The following is a 22,898-nucleotide window of genomic DNA, read 5'->3' as shown; positions in this document are numbered from 1 at the left end:
TGTAGAACTACAGTACTAGGGATATTTGTTGCCTATGTTTTATGACATTTTTCTTACTAAATATGTTGATATTCGTGACGAATAGATCCTCATTTCCTGTAAGCAAGCTGGAGATGTGGTATCCCAAATATCGACTGACCGACACAGCGTGTTGACAGTGGGAGAGATAAGATGTTGGATACAGTGCAGCAAAGGCTGGGCATTTTTACAGAGACAAGGGTGGTTTAGAGATAACAAGTATCATTTTTAGTAACATGCAAGAGTAAAGTCCTTGCCCAGTGGGATCATTCAGCTGTTTCACTGAGGTCCTTCTAGTAGAAGGGTGTCGTCAAGTCAAGGACCATTCCTCCCCAGATCAGTGGTGTGCAATGGGGACCTTGGGGATGGAAATAAGACTCCTATTGCATAGCAGTTGCACCCAGTCCAGGTTTTAATACAAGCTTGATCATCCACAGTGGATTTGAACCAGGCTCAGGAATGAATCCAGCCGCTATGCAATGGGAGTCTTATTTCCATTCCTGTGACCTGCAAGCCTTCTGCACATATCTACACATAAACCCTGGTTACAGGCATGCTTAATTAGGTAACTCACGGTGTTGTTTACAACTGCAAAATTAAGCCTCAAAAAAGATTATACAGAGATCTTGTGACCCTAAATAAGTGTGAGGGAACTCTGCTCCAGATTTGACGGGGGTAATCAATTATCACTGCATTTATTATTAACTGCTTCAGACCTGAGTCGACCGAGTAATTCAGAGTAAGCTATCACACTCACTTGGGACCTCTGATGACGTGACCCGCATACCCCTAGCCTTGATTGTCGGTGCACACGTTGGCTGAGTCCCCACCCCTTCCAGCACCTGACTCCCTATCAGCTGACGGCTCAATCACTTGATGTGTTTCCCAAGACGCGGTTCTGTGCTGGATTAAACTGACGTTTGGCAGGTAGATCGTGGCACTGAATCGGGAAGGTAAGCGGGTCATGATGGAAAGTCCGGTGCCGTTTAGTTTAGTTCGTCTGTACGATTCCATACGTTTTGTACTAAATGTTTCAGGAAATGTTGCTTTTGCGCACAGGCAGCTCTCATCACTGTAGTGTTCCCTTAACTTTGAAGTGCAGCTAGACTCCTCGGTGTAGGGGTTAGCTGTTATCAAAGATGACATGCCATTTATATCGTAATCATTTTATTAGCGTTTGAACAACTTTAATGAGATTAAAAATATATATTTTGGTTTAATTCGGTGGTCTCGAAGGTTTTAACATGTTTTTCGTGATGTCGAATGTAATAGCGGTATTTCCAAGATGAAGATAATGTGCTTTATATTTAAAAATGAACATCAGTAATAATCTAAACATTTCAAAATGAAACATGGTAAAGCAGATAGGTCGCTGCCACCCTTCTAAACAGTACCAGGGAGTGCGTAGGGAAGATGGGATTGCCTTGTCATGTGAGGGACTCAAATTAATGAATGACTCCATTTGTCTGCGTGTGTGCGACGACAGAGAGACGATGTGTGTGTGTGTGTGTGTGTGTATGTATGTGTGTGTATATGTCTTTCTGCCATTGTGTGTGTGTGTGTGTGTGTATGTATGTATGTGTGTTTAAAAACACACACAGGTGGACACACACAAACACACACATGTACAGAAAGAGACACAGTGGTTCACTGTGTGTTGGTGTGTGTGAACACACTGTGTGTTGTGTTGTGTACAGAGTGGAGTAACCACAAACAACCTCACAAATGGGGTTCCAAGACACACACAAACATATCGGAACAGTCACTGTGTGACACAAAAAAACACACACACAGTCATTCACACACAAACACACACACCAAACACACCTAGCAGAAAGGGAGACACAGTAACACAAAACACACACACAGTGGTATGTGTCACAAAACACACAACATATTACAGGAAAGAGACACAGTAACACAAAACACACACACACACAAACACACACATGTATACAAAAGAGACACAGTGCAACACAAACATATAAACACACAGTGATGCACACAAACACAACATATACAGAATACGGGCGTGTGTGTGTATATGTCTTTCTCTGTGTCATTGTGTTTGTGTGTGTGTCACTGTGTGTTTGTGTGTGTATATGTCTTTCTCTGTGTCATTGTGTTTGTGTGTGTCACTGTGTGTTTGTGTGTGTATATGTCTTTCTCTGTGTCATTGTGTTTGTGTGTGTCACTGTGTGTTTGTGTGTGTATATGTCTTTCTCTGTGTCACTGTGTTTGTGTGTGTGTCATTGTGTTTGTGTGTGTCAGTGTGTGTCATTGTGTTTGTGTGTGTGTCATGTGTGTGTGTGTGTGTGTCATTGTGTTTGTGTGTGTCAGTGTGTGTGTTTGTGTGTGTGTGTTTGTGTGTGTGTCACTGTGTGTTTGTGTTTGTGTGTGTATATGTCTGTCTCTGTGTCACTGTGTTTGTGTGTGTGTCATTGTGTTTGTGTGTGTGTCACTGTGTGTTTGTGTGTGTGTGTATATGTCTGTCTCTGTGTCACTGTGTGTGTGTGTGTCACTGTGTGTTTGTGTGTGTGTGTGTGTGTGTGTGTGTCATTGTGTTTGTGTGTGTGTCACTGTGTGTTTGTGTGTGTATATGTCTTTCTCTGTGTCATTGTGTTTGTGTGTGTGTCACTGTGTGTTTGTGTGTGTATATGTCTTTCTCTGTGTCATTGTGTTTGTGTGTGTGTCACTGTGTGTTTGTGTGTGTATATGTCTTTCTCTGTGTCATTGTGTTTGTGTGTGTCACTGTGTGTTTGTGTGTGTATATGTCTTTCTCTGTGTCATTGTGTTTGTGTGTGTGTCACTGTGTGTTTGTGTGTGTATATGTGTGTCATTGTGTTTGTGTGTGTGTCACTGTGTGTTTGTGTGTGTATATGTCTTTCTCTGTGTCATTGTGTTTGTGTGTGTGTTTTGCAGATGGCTTGTGTGGAGCTGTGTCTTCTCTTGCTAGGAGTGCTGAGTGTCCAGGGAGCTCCAGATTCAGATGAGGTGAAGTTCCTCCCTGGACTGGACAAACAGCCCAGCTTCAGGCAGTACTCAGGCTACCTGAATGTGGCCGAAAGCAAGCACCTTCACTACTGGTCAGTGTTTCTGATAGGCTGCTGCACTGGACTCAACCCCCATCATAATCCCCCTCATAGGAACAGAAACTGCTTACCCAGCTCAGCGGCTCACCACAGGGTGATCTGTTAAACTGCTTACCCAGCTCAGCGGCTCACCACAGGGTGATCTGTTAAACTGCTTACCCAGCTCAGCGGCTCACCACAGGGTGATCTGTTAAACTGCTTACCCAGCTCAGCGGCTCACCACAGGGTGATCTGTTAAACTGCTTACCCAGCTCAGCGGCTCACCACAGGGTGATCTGTTGAACTGCTTACCCAGCTCAGCGGCTCACCACAGATCTGTTAAACTGCTTACCCAGCTTAGCGGCTCAGCGGCTCACCACAGGGTGATCTGTTAAACTGCTTACCCAGCTCAGCGGCTCACCACAGGGTGATCTGTTAAACTGCTTTCCCAAGATAGTATTAGACTGTGTGTGCATTTATATATAAAACATAAAAACACACTGATCCAAGAAAAGTGAGCAGTAGTATTGTTAGGAAAGTTTCTCTCTCTCTCTCTCTCTCTCTCTCTCTCTCTCTCTCTCTCTCTCTCTCTATATATATATATATATATATATATATATATATATCTATATATATATATATATATATATATATATATATATGTTTATATATTTACTATGATATGTTTTTAATACTGTGCAGTATTTAGGGATTATCAAAAACGTGAGGTCCACACCACCTCGTAAACACTACACACAACACACAGGTGGTGTCACCCGCTCCAATTGGGGGTGACAGAAGCAGGGTACAAACACCTCCGGGTCGAGCTGGGGCTCGAGGTCCCGGACCAGCCCCGTGGTGCTCTGGCTGAACGGAGGACCCGGGTGTAGCTCCTTGGACGGCTTCCTCACGGAGCACGGCCCCTTCCTGGTAGGCAGCTTCTCTTGGGCATGCTTTATTGTCATGGACCAGTCAACACTGTCCCCAGTGAACTTCCCTTAATTTCAGAAGAGGAGAGACCCCTTCTCCAAAAGCAGCTAAGGAATGACTGGCCCCTGTAACAGAGAGGGAGTGTGGAATTATTATTATTATTATTATTATTATTATTATTATTATTGTTATTTTAATGAACGTGGGAACAGACGTGTGTGTGTGTGTGGTTTCTTTTTTGCAACCTGTGTGTTTATTTTCACAGATCCAGGATGATGGGAGCACCCTGAAGTACAATCCTTATTCCTGGAACATGGTGTGTTTCTTTAGACATACTAAAAACAAAATACTAAGGGAATGTCTTTTGTGATCTGGTGGCTTTGCTATCCAATTTCAATTACTTGACTGTGTGACTTGGCACTGATGATAAAGACTGGCTTGCAACTATATGTTGAGAGGGATCTTCCCCTGTTTGTCTTCCTGTTATTATTATTGGTAATGTTGGCAGTCTCGTGTTGTGCATATTGCAATGGCGTGACCGTGTTCATACTTCTGCGTTTCTGCCATCAGATTGCCAACATGCTATATCTGGAATCACCAGCAGGGGTCGGGTTTTCCTACTCGGATGACAAGAATTACACGACCAATGACACAGAGGTGAGCCTGTCTGTTAGCAGGGACGCTGTTCGAAGTGAAGCAATTCTATATTAGCCAGCCTCGGGACAGCACTAGCGACCCTGCTCAGATGCTTGTCTGATTCACAGTGCAGCTCATTTCCAGGCGATCAGTAACAATAAGTGAAAACAGGGGTGGCAATAGCACTCCCATTGCATAGCTGTTTGATCCATTCCTGGTTTTCCTGGGAGTTTAATAAGATACATCTGAGCTTGTTACCTGTACATTGCAGCTAATCAAGCTCATAGTAAAACCTGGAATGGGTGAAACAGCTAATATTCATGCATATTACATAACCGCTATACTATAAATTCATATTTAATATATTTTGAGTAAAATTCATAAAGCATGTATATTCTTTTTTTATTCCCCGCACACACCAGTTTGTAGTGTAATTGTTTTTCTGCTTTCTTCCGTCTGTGTGTTGGCGTGTTTGATTCCCTGCTGTGCTCTGTCCGCAGGTCTCCATGAATAACTACCTGGCTCTGAAGGAGTTCTTCGGGCTCTTCCCGGAGTTCAGCAAGAACGAGTTCTTCATCACGGGGGAGAGCTACGCGGGAATCTACATCCCGACGCTGGCTGAGCGGGTCATGGAGGACAGCAGCATCAACATGCAGGTCCGAGAGCCAGCAGCACTGAGCGTGTGGGCAGAGACTGACCGGGCCTGCTGGGGTCCGATTAATAGTCATACTAAAAATGCCTCTGAGCAATACAATACCACTGCCGTGCAATACAATACCACTGCCGTGCAATAACGATGCGTTTGCAGACAGAGGGGGAGAAGACTCCCATTGCATAGCAGTTTGATCTGTTCCAGGTTTTTATTGTGAGTTTAATAAGACACACCCGGGATTACTGTGGCTAATCAGGCTCATATTAAAATCTGGCAGGGGTGAAACTACTATTTAATAGGAGTTTCCATCCCTGCCTTTGTGTTTTATTTTATTGGTGGTGATAGGGATGGAAGTAAGACTGCAGAGCAGTCTCACCCATTCCAGGTTTTACTATGAGCTGGATCCACCACAGTCCACAGGTAACTAGCTCAGGTGTGTGTTGTTAAACTCCTAGGAAAAGCAGGAAATGGAGAAAGCTGCTATGCAGCGGGAGTCTTATTTCCGTCCCTGGGCTGGCATGTCATAGCCTCACTCGGATCCCCATGTGAACACATCATTCTGCTGAGGCACTGCCTTACTCTGCAGCAGGTGAAGATCAGGACGCTCTCTCTCCTCTCTTCTAGGGAATCGCGGTAGGAAATGGGCTGTCCAGCTACGAAATGAACGACAACTCCTTGGTTTATTTTGCTTACTACCATGGACTCCTTGGAACCAGGCAAGGAAACCACGTCTCTTTAAACGCCAGCGGTCAGCCAGAGGAGCGGGCTCGCTGAGATGATTCCAAAATCTCTGAAAAGATAAACAACTAGAAATCATATCTTTTCTTATTTCACTTTTTAATTTTTTTTAAGGCTCTGGACAGATTTGCAGAACTTCTGCTGCTCTGAGGGGAAATGCAACTTCTATGACAACAAGGACCAGAAATGCTGCTCAAATGTAAGTGCTGTACAGCAGCGTGCCTGACCTGTCTTACTGGGTGTCGAGTGTGTGAAGCTACAGAACGTCCCTCTGATTCCCCTCTGGGCTGAGCCATGTTGTACAGTATAACCCTGGCCCTGGACATCCATTCCATTCCAGTCCTTGATTCCAGTCAGGCCCTGAACTAATTCATCGACTCCCAGCAGGTTCAGTTAACTCATGTAGGACCTGCCTGGAGTAAAGACAAGGACTGGACTGCATGTCCAGGGTCAGAGTTGTGCCCCCCTGTTGTAGAGGAACTGATTTGAGAAGTGTCTCTGTCCCGAGAGAGTAATCCCTCCTCCTTGTCATTCTCATGAGAGGGCTGCTTTCTACTTGCCCAAGTTTCCAGCTGTCAGAGTTGAATTGCATAGAGTTCAGTTTAGACAGCCAGAGATTTAGCTGTGGTCAAGCACACAGATTGACTGTGAACCTCTGCCAGCTGCTGCCTTTATTAAAGTCTGCCACGGTAATGGAACAGCTTTCCATGTTTATACTCTGCAATTCCCATAGTTTTTCCTCGTGCTTTTTTAATGTGCTTGCCATGCCTCTCCAGGCTTTACTATCCTGAAGCGTTATTTCACTCTGCATTATTACATGGTGGTAAACTTCTCTAAGGGTTGATCTGCCTCTTCTTTGCTTCAGTCTAGCTCTGTGAGAGGTGCTGCTGCTACAGTACACCTCTGCCATTTCAGTTTCACTGAACCAGAAAATAGAAAGCTGGCAAGTGGAGCTGACTGAAACTGGAAACCATTTCGAGTTAAAGAGCTGGTCACGGTCTCTGACCAAGATGATCTCTGCGACACAGGATACAGAAATGCATCTCTCCCCGCGTTCTTTCTTTACAGCTGGATGAAGTGCAGCACATCGTTGAAAGCTCCGGACTGAATATCTATAACCTGTACGGACCGTGCGCAGGAGGGGTGCGTGGGAAAGTGAGGTGAGCATGCGGACTGTGGGCTGAATTTACTAAAACAATGTGCTGTGTGCTGGCTAACCTAGGGTTAGAAATGTAATGAGCATATTGAATTCAGTAAGAGACTTCTAGTGTTTCTAAATGTAGTTGGGTTGGGTGCCTAGGTTAAGAGAGCAAGGGATTTCGATTCACTTGGCACTCTTGTGGAGCTGTCGCTGGTAAACGTGGCCTCAGTACACTCGTCTGTTTTGCAGTTATGACAGAGACCACCTGGTTATACACGACCTGGGGAATCGCTTCATCCAGCACTCGTGGAGCCACATGTGGAGGGAGGTAAGGCTGTGGCTCCCTGCTTCATTGTGTTGGATCATCAGACAGGCTCTCCCAGTAACAGCCCTGCCAGGCTCTCCCAGTAACAGCCCTGTCAGGCTCTCCCAGTAACAGCCCTGCCAGGCTCTCCCAGTAACAGCCCTACCGCTCGGAGTGCAGGGAGAGTCACATGAGCCGGGTTCCAGTCCTGTGTGAGACTGGCTGGACTCCGCTTCTCCTGGAGATTTCTCAAAAGCACAAGTTTGTTTTTTTGCATAACAATAGTACGAATGTGAGTAAAACTCAAGCCATGCCAGTCGACACTGCATTTCTATCAGCCCCTGGTTTTGTGATGCACTGTACTGTAACTAGGGCACTGATTTTTACACCTCTAGAAATTGATGAATGTGAACAGTCTGCACCAATCGGTGAGGCTGGACCCTCCGTGCACAAACTCCACTGCCTCCACCACCTACCTGAACAACCAGTACGTGAAGCAGGCTCTCCACATCAGCCCCAGAGCTCTGGACTGGCTCATCTGCAGGTGAGCAGTGTGCTACAGACCAACAGAAATGACATTTAAACAGTCTGTCGATGGCATGCTCTCTGTCGTTCACACGAATGATAAGGTCGTGCATGCTCTGTAGGTCACTGCAGCCGTACCGCTGTCCTCGCACGCCGCGTTGCCTGCGCTGTGCACTTGTGACCTGACTCTGTGTGTGTTGTTACAGTGCGGAAGTGAACCTGTGGTACAAACGCCTCTACATGGACGTGAGGAAGCAGTATCTCAAGCTGCTGGGCGCGCTGGTGAGTGAGTGAGTGAGGGAGTATTCATTTCCCAGCCCTTATTCTGATCCCTGTGCCCTGACTGTAGGGAGGATTGTGGTATTAACAATGTTTTCTTTATCCTACATTAAACAATAATAAAGACAATTCAATATTATTCAGAATATATCGAACTAAGCAGTTTATTAAACTCATCCCATCGTTGCATAGTAATATAACAAGCAAATATAGCAGATCTGTTCTTAAGCCACTTTCACAAGCAAATGCCGCTACTGAGCCGTCTCGGAGACGTTTCAAACATTATTTAAAATACGCATTCACACTGCACAAAATATGCTGCTGTAATCCCGTCCTAACCCTTTCACGCAGCCAAAGGGATGGTGTGAGTACAACTTTCAAACCTGTCAATCAACAGATCGTTTTCATGGCAACGGGAATACGCCCTTCAATTACAGCACCACACCCGTCCCTTCTGTTTGTGAATTCACCTCCTCGTCTGCCCGTAAATTTAACAATTCCTTAATTTATTGCAGAGACTAATTACTACCTCGTTCTTGAGCAGTCATTGTATTTGAAAATAATGAAAGCATTTAACACCAGCGACGAGAATACCCATCACGTCCGGTATACAGTCCTGTGGGATGTGACTTTCAACCCGTGGCCACTATAATTCTTCAGTGCTGGCATAGCCTTTCATACAGGAGTTAAAAGTATGAATGCTGTGTGGTGGTATAGGCAATTCACACAGACCAAAATGCAGCATCTAAACCTGGAATGGGTGCAGCTGCTATGCTGTCATAAATGTATGTCTCTCTCTCTTTCTCTCCCTCCCTCCTTGTAGAAGTACCGTGTGCTGGTGTACAATGGGGATGTGGACATGGCCTGTAATTTCCTGGGTGATGAGTGGTTTGTGGAGTCCCTGCAACAGCAGGTAGGGAGTGATGCTTCTCAATGACCCCTGTGTGTGGTCTGGAGCGATGCTTCTCAATGACCCCTGTGTGTGGTCTGGAGCGATGCTTCTCAGTGACCCCTGTGTGTGGTCTGGAGCGATGCTTCTCAGTGACCCCTGTGTGTGGTCTGGAGCGATGCTTCTCAGTGACCCCTGTGTGTGGTCTGGAGCGATGCTTCTCAGTGACCCCTGTGTGTGGTGCTTCTCAGTGACCCCTGTGTGTGGTCTGGAGCGATGCTTCTCAGTGACCCCTGTGTGTGGTCTGGAGCGATGCTTCTCAGTGACCCCTGTGTGTGGTCTGGAGCGATGCTTCTCAGTGACCCCTGTGTGTGGTCTGGAGCGATGCTTCTCAGTGACCCCTGTGTGTGGTCTGGAGCGATGCTTCTCAGTGACCCCTGTGTGTGGTCCCTGTGTGTGGTCTGGAGCGATGCTTCTCAGTGACCCCTGTGTGTGGTCTGGAGCGATGCTTCTCAGTGACCCCTGTGTGTGGTCTGGAGCGATGCTTCTCAGTGACCCCTGTGTGTGGTCTGGAGCGATGCTCTGGAGCGATGCTTCTCAGTGACCCCTGTGTGTGGTCTGGAGCGATGCTTCTCAGTGACCCCTGTGTGTGGTCTGGAGTGATGCTTCTCAGTGACCCCTGTGTGCTGGGGTCTGGTCTGGCCCCAGTCTGCAGGCTGTGACCGTGCTGTTGCGTTGCTGTGTCTCTCAGGTGCAGGTGAATCGTCGGACCTGGCTGTACAACAATGGGCAGAACCAGCAGGTGGGCGGCTTCGTCAAGGAGTTCTCCAACATCGCCTTTCTCACTGTCAAGGTAAACCCCTTCCATCAGATTGCTGGAGAGCAGGCAGTGTAGGCTAGAGGTTAGAGCTCAGGGACTGGGAGGGAAATGGTGCTGGACAGGGCTGAGGGACTGGGAGGGAAATGGTGCTGGACAGGGCTGAAGGACTGGGAGGGAATCGGTGCTGGACAGGGCTGAGGGACTGGGAGGGAGGCAGTGTGGAATAGAGTTAAGGGACTGGTAGTTAATCCGTGTTGGTTAGAGACGAGGGATCCAGTGGTTAGAGCTGAGGGACTGGTAGGTAATCCGTGTTGGTTAGGGACGATGGATCCAGTGGTCCAGTGGTTAGAGCTGAGGGACTGGTAGGTAATCCGTGTTGGTTAGAGACGAGGGATCCAGTGGTTAGAGCTGAGGGACTGGGCAGCAGCATGGCTCACTGGTTTCGGAGTAGGACTGAGTAGTAGCTTGCTCTGCCACTAATGTTCTATTGCCTGTATATTGCAGGGAGCAGGTCACATGGTCCCAACAGACAAGCCCATTGCTGCCTTCACAATGTTCAGCCGCTTCCTGAAAAAGCAGCCCTACTAACAAGGGACCTGACCCCTGCCAGCCGGGAACGAGAGGCACCCAGCCACCCGGCCGGCACACCCCTCCTTCAGGGCACCTTTCCACGGCACCTGCCTCTTCTTCATCTGGAATCCATCCTCCGTCGGTGTCATATCACAGAAATCTTCTTTGCTACATTGTAATTCACACAAGCTGACTCAGTGACCGCTTTTTCAGTTATGGAAATGGAAGCACGTGACAAGCATTGCAGAAAACGTTCCCAACAACTTGCACTGTGTAGGCTTCAGGGTCCCTACTTCTACCCACTGCATGTGATGTTTCTGTGCTATCTTGTAACCAGTTCTGCAGTATTAAAGGCTGCCTTTATAAAGAGGGACCACTTCGTGTTGGTTTGAGTCCCCTTGCTCTGCTGGTCAGCTGCTTTTTAAGGCAAACCTTTCTTGTGATCTATAATCTGTGTTTCAGCTACACCAACCCAGAAATGTTTGTAGGTCTCTCATTTCTTTATATTCTTATCGAATCACTGTGCCCATAAGGTGTGTCTGCTGAAGCGCTGACGTCTGTGGGAGCGCGTGGCACTGTAAACCTAGAACCATTTGCCATTTGAAATCTGTTTACTTCCACTGAATCAGCGTGTATAGGGGTTGAATCCCTCTTTTCAGTTCTAATAAAGATAACAAGCTGTGTATTATTTTTGAATGATTTGTTTTGTCTGTTGCTCGGATTTGTTTTGCTCAGGGATGAGATGTCTGACCTTTTTGTTTCTGTTTAAATTTGTTTTTGATTAAATATTTTGATCTCCCTCCAAGCTGTGTTGTCTGTCAGTTTTCTCCTGTCCCAAAATCCCCCTGCTGCAGTACCTGCAGTTTGCTTTGAGATGTGTACAGAGGGATATTGGGTAAGCCTAGCATTTTAAAATGATTCTTCTTCACTTACACACACACACCACCTGAGAATAAAAGAAGTCTTTGAAAGTGTAAACTTGAATACATTTTATTTGCATTTTGTTTTCAGCTTGGTTTTAGTAAAGGGAAAATGATGGAATGACAATTGAACCTCTCTTTCACACTCTCTTCCTGGGTTACTCTGCTCTGATGGGCTGAGCAGCAGCAGCAGTTAATAAAGAAACACTTTTTTGAAAGCATTTTAAAACACGCAGCTATATGAATTAGCGCACAACATCATCAGCTAAAATCATTAACAAGGCTGACTGCAGGGATATAAAATCAACAGTACTTGTGCATGTCAGGGGTACCTCTGAATACAGCACAGCTAGTGCAGGAGACAGGGAAGGGATAGATGCAGGGTCACAGGAGAGAAAATTCAGGGGTACCTCTGAATACAGCACAGCTAGTGCAGGAGACAGGGAAGGGATAGATACAGGGTCACAGGAGAGAAAATTCAGGGGTACCTCTGAATACAGCACAGCTAGTGCAGGAGACAGGGAAGGGATAGATACAGGGTCACAGGAGAGAAAATTCTGGGGTGCCCTGCAGACTCCGCTGTCCAGAGGCTGGCTCGGGGGACTTTGCTGTTAAGACTTCTACGTTTCATTCTCAATGCATAAGGGATCCCAACCCAGCCAGATGGATAGAAATATCAGCTTAATCAAACATGAAACAGCGAACATTTTGGAAAACGTTTCACAAAGAATTTCTGCTAATCGGCGGACGTTCGTTGTTAAAGTACCATGTTTTGTTTTTTTTGTTTTATGTTTTCTAAGCATGAAGTGAATAGTGTTCTGTAGACAGAAACAAAAAAAAAAGCTCTTGTTGTTTTAGGGAGTGTAGCAGAGCACCTGCGGCCCGCTCAGTTCGTCAAGCTTTTGGGCTCTGCCCGGTTCCTCTCAATCACCTCCCGCAGACCTTTGCTGAAGTGCAGGTTAGCGCCGATCGTTATGAAACCCTGGGGGGAGAGGGAGAGTCGGGAGCAGACAGATGAAGAACTGACACAGACCAGACGCGGTATACAGAAACTACTGATCTGACGGGAGAGGTGAGAGGAGAGGCTTACCGTGTGGTTTTCTACCACTTCTTCAGTAAAGTCCATTCCCTCTGGCAGGGGGATCTGTACCCCTTTCTTTGTCCAATCTGCAGAGAGAGAGAGAGAGAGAGAGAGAGAGAGAGAGGGACAAGATGCAGACTCACTACAACAGGCATACAAGTTAAAGTAATTGGGCTTTCTTTCACCTTTCTGCAGGAGCCTTTCCTAAAGAATATTACACGCTGTCTCAGCAGAAAGTGGCCACGGTACACAAGGTAAGAGACACACCCAGCCTCCTCTGTTGTGACTTACCGTTAATAATAGGCATGACAGCCAGCTGTAACAGAGTCTTTAGTGGGGTCTGCAGAGGGATCAACTGAAGAAAGAAAGAACAATCCCTCTTAGTTTATGAATCTTAAACACACCGCCCTGCTGATGAGAGTGCTTGCTTTTTACATACCGCCAACGATTCCAGGGCAGACTGATTGGAGTAGATCTTAAATCTGTCAAACAAAAAACAATTCAAAAGTGCGTAAGCATTTGTTGCAGAACACGTATGTTTTTACTGTACCATGCACGTTTTGGAGGACTGTGTATTTAGCACCGATCTGGTTTCAAGCAGTTTGGATTTAGAGACATCCCTTTGATCTGCTTGTGATTCACCCTGGGGATCGAGGGGGCAAGGTGAAATGCATTGCAGTGGGGAATTGCTCTGTGTGTGTGCGTGTCAGTGTGTGTGTGTGCATGCATGCGTGTGCACGTGTAACTGTACCTGCGTAGCTCCATGTGGAACGCCAGCTTCTTGCCCTTCATTGACACTTTGGCGCTCATCTTGCACTCCTAGAAACAGCAACACAACAAAGAAAACTGTGAGGGACAGGGACGAGGGACAGTCTAACAATCAGGGGAAGTCATGGGGAGTCAGGACAGTGTTATTTAGATCCTGTTACAGTGCTCACCATGGTCATGCTGGAGAGCTGGACGGGCTCCTGGCCCGGCGGGAGCAGCAGGATGCTGACCACGGCAGTGACCGACACACTCGTCCCCGAGGGCTTGATGACGCATCGGGGCGCCGTGGTGACATGCAGCTCCATCGACATGGGGGCCTCAGCAATGGAAGGATTCTGGAGAGAGAGAGAGGGAGAGAGAGAGTTAAAAGACCCAATAGCTTATTAGCTCAGGAGTTAAAGCTATGAATGGGGTGATTATGTAAATAATAGCTGGTGTTTTATTTCTGCAGAATTAATCTGAACCATCTGATTAACACTAATCTAAGTATGAAATTAGTGTTCAGTGTATTAAAGTTCATTCTGTTCATGCTGCCATTCTTCACTGTCCTGCTGAGAAATGAATGCCGGGAAAGGGTTCTGGTTTTAATACGTCTCTTTCCTTACCAGCAACATGATTGTTCCAAAGTAGGAGGTCCTCAGCAGCATCTCCAAGTCTCTGGGCATCTGAAAAAGCAAACTGGCATTACCCTGACTGCAGTGAAACCAGCCTGCCGAGGCCATAGTGAAACTGCCACGACTGCTGCTGTTCAGTTAAATCGCTTCAGCACAGCCGTGACTCCCCTCCTGTTGGCCTATCTCCAGGGCGTGATTTTGTAACCAGCGGCAGTCTCACGCAGCCCTGCATTAATCACAGCTTATTTGTCAGAGCCCTGTGGGTCGCCCTGTAGTGGCTGCCCCGGGAGTTGCGTCTCTGCCCACCTTGTCGTGTGAGATGCGGATGTTCAGGACCCCTGCCTTGAAGTAGGAGAGCATACCGCTGTCGAAGAAGTACTCTGAGAGGGACAGGTACACCATGCGGTCGTACTCCCGGATCATCGGCTCCACGGCGTAGTTCACCAGCGTGTCGTTCTCGTTCTGGAGCTCGTAAAACATGCCCTGCAGGAGAGGGGGAGTTACCAGTGACACTGCCTCCCTCATCATTGTGGAGTCACTCTCTTAGAGATCACATTGTCAGTTCACAGTGAGCTAGCTCTCTGTCAGTCTCTTAGAGATCGCATTGTCAGTTCACAGTGAGCTAGCTCTCTGTCAGTCTCTTAGAGATCACGTTGTCAGTTCACAGTGAGCTAGCTCTCTGTCAGTCTCTTAGAGATCGCGTTGTCAGTTCACAGTGAGCTAGCTCTCTATCAGTCTCTTAGAGATCGCATTGTCAGTTCACAGTGAGCTAGCTCTCTGTCAGTCTCTTAGAGATCACATTGTCAGTTCACGGTGAGCTAGCTCTCTGTCAGTCTCTTAGAGATCACATTGTCAGTTCAAGGTGAGCTAGCTCTCTGTCGGTCTGAACCTTACAATCTCACCCCTCAGTTCCAGAACCCAAAAAACAACAGATACTGTGGTGTTCTATAGCATAGGACCAAACAAACAAAGTTTACTGGAGTATACTGTTTGAAATACTACTGCAGTACAGGCTAAGTATGCTGTCCACTTTTACACACTAACTGAAACCCCCCCCCCCCCCCCCACACACACACACACACACACACACACACACACAGGGTTTGTTAATAGTGTCTATGAGGACTTTGCTTCCGTCTCTGCATACCCTGAACTCCATGTCGAGGTTCTCAGAGGTCACCACGGGGTCATTGAGGAGGGAGTAATCGATCCCCACGTATTTATCCACCTTAGTCCGAACTGTGGGGGAGATTCAGAGACCAATCACACACCGTGCTGACCTTCCACAGGAGCTCAATGCATGTTTAGAACTATTCACAAGGGTTTTCATTGCAAGTAAATACAATGCTGTGTAGGTAGGAACTTACCAGGCACAGTGTCCAACAGTGAATTCAACAGCACCAAACCAGCATTGTTTAGGACGGGGCAGATCTGAGAGAGACAAAAAGGAGTCAGAGGGGTTAAACCGTGCCGTTCCCCCTGCAAAGAGGTAGGGGGCGCTGGGGATTACTGTGCCATCCTTTCATCTCTGCAGTTATTTTAACATGTGAAGTGCTCTTTTAAGATAGCTGGATAAAGTTAATGGTGTAAAGTTACAAGGCCTGTGAAAGCCAGTGTGAAAGCAGTCTGAAGAAGGCTGTGTCGTGCAACTGGGCAGACTGGGGAGACTGGGGGTTACCTGCTGGTTGAGGAGGAAGCGCATCCCTGTGGTGATGAAGGAGGCCAGGATGTCATACACCTTCCTGCAGAGAGAAAGCGAACGCTCTGTAAACATTGTCTACAATTCAACAACCTTCAGGAAAAAGCTTAGCATGTCAGCACAAGACTCAATGAAAGAACACAACGACCTTTAATTACAATTCAGAGAGAGAGAGAAGTGTTTCTTACCTCAGAGTGCCGCTGAACTCGGCGTGCATTCTTCTGACGGCCGCGTCGCAGGAGATGTTGGATATTTTGAGGCGCCCCAGGGAATCCTTGGACAGCCTGACAGCTGTGTGGATGTTGACTCCCTTCGCTGAGGCGTTGATCGAACCCACGTCAGTACTGAGGGGTCACAACAGCACAGTTAGTGCAGGGGAGAGAGCTGCAGCTAGGCATCCTGCAGACAAAGCTTTAACACAGGGGCCACTGAAACAGCTTAAATCTGGGGTGCGCTCAAAGAAACCTGTCACACTCCAAGGGTCCTTTGGGACAGGAATAGCCCACTAACTTACAGGCACCTCTTTGGACGCTCTTCTTCTGAAGCTTGTGGAAATGAATGATGCCGTAGAAAAATTTACCCCTGTATTTTTAATGAATGAGCCCTTTGAAAAGTTTACCCCTGTATGTTTGCATGGTATTGCTGCAGACTGAGCTTGCTTTTTAACATGGCTAAACCATGCATTTTGCCAGAGTTTACCCAGGTTTGCCATGTTTATTAATATGCTGTACCTCTCTGGACTTTCCAAGGCTTGCCTATGCTTTTCCATATTTTGCAATTTCCATATTTTTCCATTTTGCAGTGGCTGGCAGGGAGACTCACAAGAACCAGTAGAAGATGCGGCGCATGAAGTTGAGGCTGATGGAGGAGTTGTGCACTTCGAAGACCAGACCGAAATCAGGCTGGAAGCGCAGGTCTGAGGAGGTCAGGTTCAGCTCAGTGATCCTCACACTGCGGGACAAGCAGAGCAAGCGTGGAACGCCATCATCAACAAGCACTCCCCTTTCCCATTCCTTTTTCAACTCCATTCCCAGCTGCATTTCCTTAGCTTGAAAGACTTGGGGTTCTAATTGATATTTTACAGGTAATTGCTGTGATTGTTCAATTGCTCTGTTTTTGTTTTTAAGCCAATTTAATTGATTAAAGGTTTGTTGCCACTGTGAGAGGCTCATTTTAACAGAATGCTGCTGATTGCAATTTTGATCAGTGCTGTGTCAGAATTGGTGTTGGAAGTGGAACTAGAATTGGAACTGGAAAAAGTAATTGCCCATGACCCTAATAACGACAATGCAGAAACACAAGAACAAGCAGCACAGCTGATTCAATACAGAACAGGCTGAGCCGGGTGCAGGCCAGCACAGTGAGGCTTGGCTCCAGGGGAAGCACATTCTTTGTATTTGAAGAGATGATCGATGGACGTGAACACACAGTACAAGCAAGCAAAAGATTCCCCTGGTTCTCCGTTATGGACATGTCCAAAAACAATGTAACTGTGTGAATACTTATACTGTTGCTTTTTCTAGAGCAAAATCATTGCTTTATTTAAATTCTACAACAATATCCAGTCTCCTGGAGCCTCATCTCTTCCCTGCAGCTCTGGGGAATGATCCCAGGTCACCGAGCTCGGGATGCCCTGGTGGGCCGGGCTGAGTCTTACTTGCTGATGGTGTACTGGAAGCGCCCCTCCTTCCCAGACAGGTCTGGAATGGTGATGTTCTCCAGCTCCTCCTCTACAAACTTCAAACTCTCCTGCTTCACTAAGGAGAGAATGAGAGAGACAGTGAGGGGAGAGAGGGAGAGAGACAGTGAGGGAAGAGAGAGAGGGAAGGAGACAGTGAGGGGAGAGAGAGAGGGAAGGAGACAGTGAGGAGAGAGAGAGGAAGGAAGACAGTGAGGGGAGAAACAGACAGTGAGGTGAGAGAAACTGAGGCACAGAACATTACTTATTATTATTATTATTATTATATTATTTATTATTATTATTATTATTGGTAATAGTGTTATTGTGTTTGCTGTTGCTAAGACGCCCGTTTCTTACGCAGCTCAAGGCCCCTGGCGGTGATTCGGATCTTGCAGCCGGGGGTGAAAGCGGCCGCCATGACGATCACAGACACTAGGATGAAGACGGCAGCTTTCCACTGGGCCATGTCTTCTGATTCTGCAGAAGAGGCGAGCGGTCAGTTAAGCAGGGCAGCCAGTCCGAGCGCCACACACACACACGCACGCACTCACACGCATGCACACACACACACACTGCTTCACTGGAGGTGTTTAACAAAGTGTGTCAGGGTCTGAGCTCCAGCCCTCTCTGCAGGAACAGGCTGGGGTCAGCGCAGCGTAAAGCACGGGCATCCTATCGAGGTCAGCCGATAGGCTACCTCCTCGATGGGCCCCAGAAATAGGAGCCCCAGGCGCTGCTCACAGGCCACATGCAGTTCATCCCTAGACAGTCAAGCACACACTCATAACAAGACTAAAGAAACGACGACACCCGGCACACCAAGGCTTCCACTAAGAGTCTTTCTCAAGCCACTTTCACCCTGCGCTGGAGGAAAGAGCAGACATGGGCAGGTTGAAACACACACACTATGTGTCCAAGAAGCCCCCATTCTTTAAACAAACACACATACTATTATTCGGCAGTCATAACCACCCCCCACTCACACACTCAGTGACCTACATGTGCATAACATGCATTGCAACACACTCACTCATCCACAGCTGTTTGACGAGACTGATCCTCCAAAAATACAAAATAAAAAACAATAAAACACTGCACACACATGCACAAAAACACAGAGCATTCATGTGATCTAAACATGCACACATATGTGTTTATGAATCACGGATTTTCTGATCCCCCAGAATTGCTACAGCCTGGCTTTGTCGTAGGGACAGCCACATTTAAGCAGATTTCCTCCATCTCTCTCTGAGAGCGAAGGCTCTGATGCTGACTCTGCACCGGCACTGCCCCTCGCACAGCACTTCAGTGGGCACTGCTTTACTGTACTGCGGAGTGAAACAAACCCTGCAGTTTATTCTTAAAACACGCTCAGAATAAAGAGAACCCCCATCCTGCCTCTCTCCTTTTCTTGCCTTGTCCCTGTTCGCTCGAGTCCTCAATCCCAGGATACCTTGCTGGCTGCTTGGCTGTCGCTGATGTCTGTGCTGGAAACTCAGATTTGTGTCTTGCTTCTGCCTGGGCTTATGTCTTTGTGTGTGACCAGCAATCGCTATAGAAACTGCCTAGCTGAGAGCAGGAGGAGGAGGAGAGGGGAGGGGGGAGTGCTCAGTTACCCAAATGGTTTCCTGAACCAGTGACCCAAAGAGCAGAAACAACCCGCACTACTTAAGACTTCAGGAAATGCAACGCAGGGTACAGACCTCCCACAGCCTCCTCTAACCCTCTCCCCAAACCCCAGCTGGGAGCTATCAACATCAGTGTCCCAACAAACAAAACAAAGGGTTACTATAGGATACTGCAGGACGAGAAGGAATGTAGAAAAACTAAACAATACTGAAGAGAACTGGATCTGAGAGCAGCTAATTCAATACAGTCTAGTGTACAGAACTCAGTGCTGTACTGGGGATCTGAGAGCCAGCTACTTCAATACAGTCTAGTGTAGAGAACTCAGTGCTGTACTGGGGATCTGAGAGCCAGCTAATTCAATACAGTCTAGTGTAGAGAACTCAGTGCTGTACTGGGGATCTGAGAGCAGCTAATTCAATACAGTCTAGTGTAGAGAACTCAGTGCTGTACTGGGGATCTGGAGAGCAGCTAATTCAATACAGTCTAGTGTAGAGAACTCAGTGCTGTACTGGGGATCTGAGAGCAGCTAATTCAATACAGTCTAGTGTAGAGAACTCAGTGCTGTACTGGGGATCTGAGAGCAGCTAATTCAATACAGTCTAGTGTAGAGAACTCAGTGCTGTACTGGGGATCTGAGAGCCAGCTAATTCAATACAGTCTAGTGTAGAGAACTCAGTGCTGTACTGGGGATCTGAGAGCAGCTAATTCAATACAGTCTAGTGTAGAGAACTCAGTGCTGTACTGGGGATCTGAGAGCAGCTAATTCAATACAGTCTAGTATAGAGAACTCAGTGCTGTACTGGGGATCTGAGAGCAGCTAATTCAATACAGTCTAGTGTAGAGAACTCAGTGCTGTACTGGGGATCTGAGAGCAGCTAATTCAATACAGTCTAGTGTAGAGAACTCAGTGCTGTACTGGGGATCTGAGAGCAGCTAATTCAATACAGTCTAGTGTAGAGAACTCAGTGCTGTACTGGGGATCTGAGAGCCAGCTAATTCAATACAGTCTAGTGTAGAGAACTCAGTGCTGTACTGGGGATCTGAGAGCAGCTAATTCAATACAGTCTAGTGTAGAGAACTCAGTGCTGTACTGGGGATCTGAGAGCAGCTAATTCAATACAGTCTAGTGTAGAGAACTCAGTGCTGTACTGGGGATCTGAGAGCAGCTAATTCAATACAGTCTAGTGTAGAGAACTCAGTGCTGTACTGGGGATCTGAGAGCCAGCTACTTCAATACAGTCTAGTGTAGAGAACTCAGTGCTGCATTGGGGATCTGAGGCACACTTTCACAAGTGTTGGATTTTTTCGAGGAATTCCTCTGTCTTTCCCTGTCCGCCTCTAACAGATCATTCTTCCCTGTTGGCCGGGGTTCAGAGAAGCTGATGCTGCAACAGTACAGGATACAGGAACAGTGTGGGGCAGCAGATAAACAGATTCAGTGGAAAAATCCGACCTAATACCCAACACCATTAACACACACACGCACACGCACACACAAACATGTGCATAGACACACACGCACATAGACACACACACACACACTGATAAGTAAAGCGTAAAGTATGTAAAGAATGTGCAAGCAGGTTTCCTTCCCAATGGAAGCATTCTCTCTCGCTTGTCTCCGATGGCAATGCTGGTTTTTGATTGATGGATTGATTGTTAAAAAGCCTTGGGCTTTTCCAATGTACCAGAAACAAGCTTTATCAGGAAAGCAAACCAGGTCTATTGAAACACACACACTTCTCTTCAGGGCTGTTCAAACACACACTTCTCTTCAGGGCTGTTCAAACACACACATCTCTCCTGGTCTATTGAAACACACACTTCTCTCCAGGTCTATTGAAACACACACTTCTCTCCTGGTCTATTGAAACACACACTTCTCTCCAGGTCTATTGAAACACACACTTCTCTCCTGGTCTATTGAAACACACACTTCTCTCCTGGTCTATTGAAACACACACTTCTCTCCTGGTCTATTGAAACACACACTTCTCTCCTGGTCTATTGAAACACACACTTCTCTTCAGAGCTGTTCAAACGCCAGAGCTCTCAGAGTTTGGTTTTGGCCACTTCCCCAGACCCTTATTCCCTCTCAGCCTGCGCACTGAATGCTGCTGACAAATCCCTTCAGAGAAGTGCCACTGTCATGACAACACAAACACTACCTTTCAAAAAACCCATAAAGGGCACCTTGTTCGCGTCCGGGACACAAACCGGGCCAGACTTACCTTTGCCAGTGCCATTGTACTGGTGGGGCTGCTGAGCGGGTGTGATTGAGGACGTCTTTCTGCTCGTTTGAGAGAGAGTCACCTTTGTGCAGCATTCCTTCAACAGTAAGCCTCGCTGTTTTACCCAATAGTGGACTTACCCAAGGGACTCAGATACTCTCAGTGCTATTGGCAGTCTGCTTCTTGTTCCAGCTCTGCTGAGACGCTCCCCAGGTCTTTGAGTTCAGTTGAGTCGGATGATCTGTTGCACTCTGACAGGCTGGTTTGGGTGTGCTGGCTGGATTCGCAGGAGTCTCGCTCTCTCTCTGGGAGCTGTGGTTATATAGGCTGTATAGACTCTCAGGGCTGCAGGATTGGCTTGTAAGATTTGCGTAACTGCTGTGTGGTCACTTTAATCGCAGTAATTAACTTCAGATACATGGAAAGTGCTGGCAGTCAGTCGTTCAGTGTGAACCTATTGTAATCAGGCACAGCTGAGCTTGCTCTCTCTCTGGTGGAACTAATTAAGCACGCAGCAAAACCTGGAATGGCTCAAACTGCTCTGCCTTGGGAGCCTTAGAGCAAGCACTGTAATTATAGTTTCAAACACATAACTGACCAATTAGATAGCAGGGATTCATTACATTTGCTGCAATTTTTCTTTTCTTTTTATTTTTTTTAATACACCCACCTATAACATGTATTCAATTTGTGTACAAGGCATGCAAGAACATCACAGCGGTTACATTGGTTTGGTTAATAACTCTCTAGAGAAGCTCCCAGATTGTGCAGATGGCAGTGTGCTAGTAATCAGAGCTTGTCCAGCGCATAGCAATGCATCTCCTCCACAAGCCCAGTATCCACTCTCTCATGTAATTGCTAAGGACAGGGTTGAACCTCAAAGCAGAGATGAGATCGTTTGGCAGCGCTAAGCATCCCTCAACAAACCAGTCCCTCTGAAGCCTCTGCCTGTATTTATTATTCCAGCCCCAGAACAGCAGCAGGGCCTGGGGATGAAGGGGAGAGCGGCAAAGCCACAGAGAGCCTGCCTCGCCCAAAGTGGCTCCTTGAAAACAGGGCTGCGGCTGGAGAGCTCTCTCCTCCCTGGCAGTTTGCGCTCAGCAGAGCTGCCAGCTGTCCCTCTGGCTAGGAGGCACAGTCCTCTCACTAGGAGGATCATGCTGATGAAGGCTCTGTTGTCTGTCCTTAGTTTGTAATCAGTTTTACGACCATGTTGTTTATGATGGAGTGTGTTTCAATGTATGGAGGTTTGACCTCCTCAGTGTTTTCTTTTCCTGTGCATGAATCTGCATTCTGTATCTGTAAAAACGCAGGTCCTATTCACTGTAATAGAAGGGTATGTATTCAGTGCAGCAGTAATGAGCCTCGACACATTGACGCTATTCCACAATTTCACCAAGACGACAGCGAGGCAGCCACTGGAATTGTGGATCTCAGTTCACATCTTGTCGTACGAATAGAGAAGTTCCTTAATCTGAGGGCTGCTGTTACACGACATTGGGAAGAACATCTCCATGGGCTTGGTGTATTGCAGATGAAGGCGAAGGACCGGTTCTCCCAAGCACCTCAGTCCTGGCTTGAACCTAGGTCTCCAGAGCTGAGCTTCTTCACCCGCTAAGCCACCTCCCGTTTGTATTCCAGTGCAGACAGGCACTTACCTATAATTACCAATTTCACAAGCTCACAAATCACCCTGCAATTA

At 47.0% G+C, this 22,898-nt stretch overlaps 2 protein-coding genes across 5 annotated transcripts; one reads left to right on the top strand and one right to left on the bottom strand.

Annotated features, from left to right (window-relative positions):
- Positions 1 to 867: 867 nt before the first annotated feature.
- ctsa (cathepsin A) lies at positions 868 to 11,378 on the top strand. Its single transcript, XM_041224798.1, has 15 exons — positions 868 to 971; positions 2,941 to 3,110; positions 3,917 to 4,019; positions 4,285 to 4,335; positions 4,590 to 4,676; positions 5,156 to 5,311; positions 5,932 to 6,023; positions 6,160 to 6,244; positions 7,114 to 7,205; positions 7,436 to 7,514; positions 7,886 to 8,034; positions 8,222 to 8,297; positions 9,118 to 9,207; positions 9,935 to 10,036; positions 10,508 to 11,378. The coding sequence occupies exons 2-15, from the start codon at positions 2,941 to 2,943 to the stop codon at positions 10,589 to 10,591; spliced, it is 1,416 nt and encodes a 471-aa protein (XP_041080732.1). The 5' UTR covers positions 868 to 971; the 3' UTR covers positions 10,592 to 11,378.
- Positions 11,379 to 11,547: 169 nt separating this feature from the next.
- LOC121298045 (phospholipid transfer protein-like) lies at positions 11,548 to 21,655 on the bottom strand. Of its 4 annotated transcripts, none has more exons than XM_041224795.1 (16): positions 21,337 to 21,655; positions 17,694 to 17,813; positions 17,313 to 17,412; positions 16,478 to 16,606; positions 15,844 to 15,999; positions 15,635 to 15,698; positions 15,324 to 15,387; positions 15,104 to 15,195; positions 14,263 to 14,439; positions 13,948 to 14,007; positions 13,513 to 13,677; positions 13,326 to 13,393; positions 13,014 to 13,056; positions 12,866 to 12,929; positions 12,584 to 12,660; positions 11,548 to 12,475 (listed from the first exon to the last, which is right to left on the bottom strand). In XM_041224795.1, the coding sequence occupies exons 2-16, from the start codon at positions 17,800 to 17,802 to the stop codon at positions 12,380 to 12,382; spliced, it is 1,464 nt and encodes a 487-aa protein (XP_041080729.1). In that variant the 5' UTR covers positions 17,803 to 17,813; positions 21,337 to 21,655; the 3' UTR covers positions 11,548 to 12,379. The 4 variants fall into 4 exon arrangements, with proteins under 4 accessions (XP_041080729.1, XP_041080730.1, XP_041080731.1 ...); XM_041224796.1 differs by lacking the exon at positions 21,337 to 21,655 and adding an exon at positions 21,197 to 21,329; XM_041224797.1 differs by lacking the exon at positions 21,337 to 21,655 and adding an exon at positions 18,790 to 18,894.
- Positions 21,656 to 22,898: the final 1,243 nt, after the last annotated feature.

The sequence above is a fragment of the Polyodon spathula genome, chromosome 23, assembly GCF_017654505.1.
Source record: "Polyodon spathula isolate WHYD16114869_AA chromosome 23, ASM1765450v1, whole genome shotgun sequence".
NCBI classification, from domain to species: Eukaryota; Metazoa; Chordata; class Actinopteri; order Acipenseriformes; family Polyodontidae; genus Polyodon; species Polyodon spathula.
The sequence above is the reverse complement of the archived record's forward strand: the minus strand, read 5'-3'. Positions and strand labels throughout refer to the sequence as shown.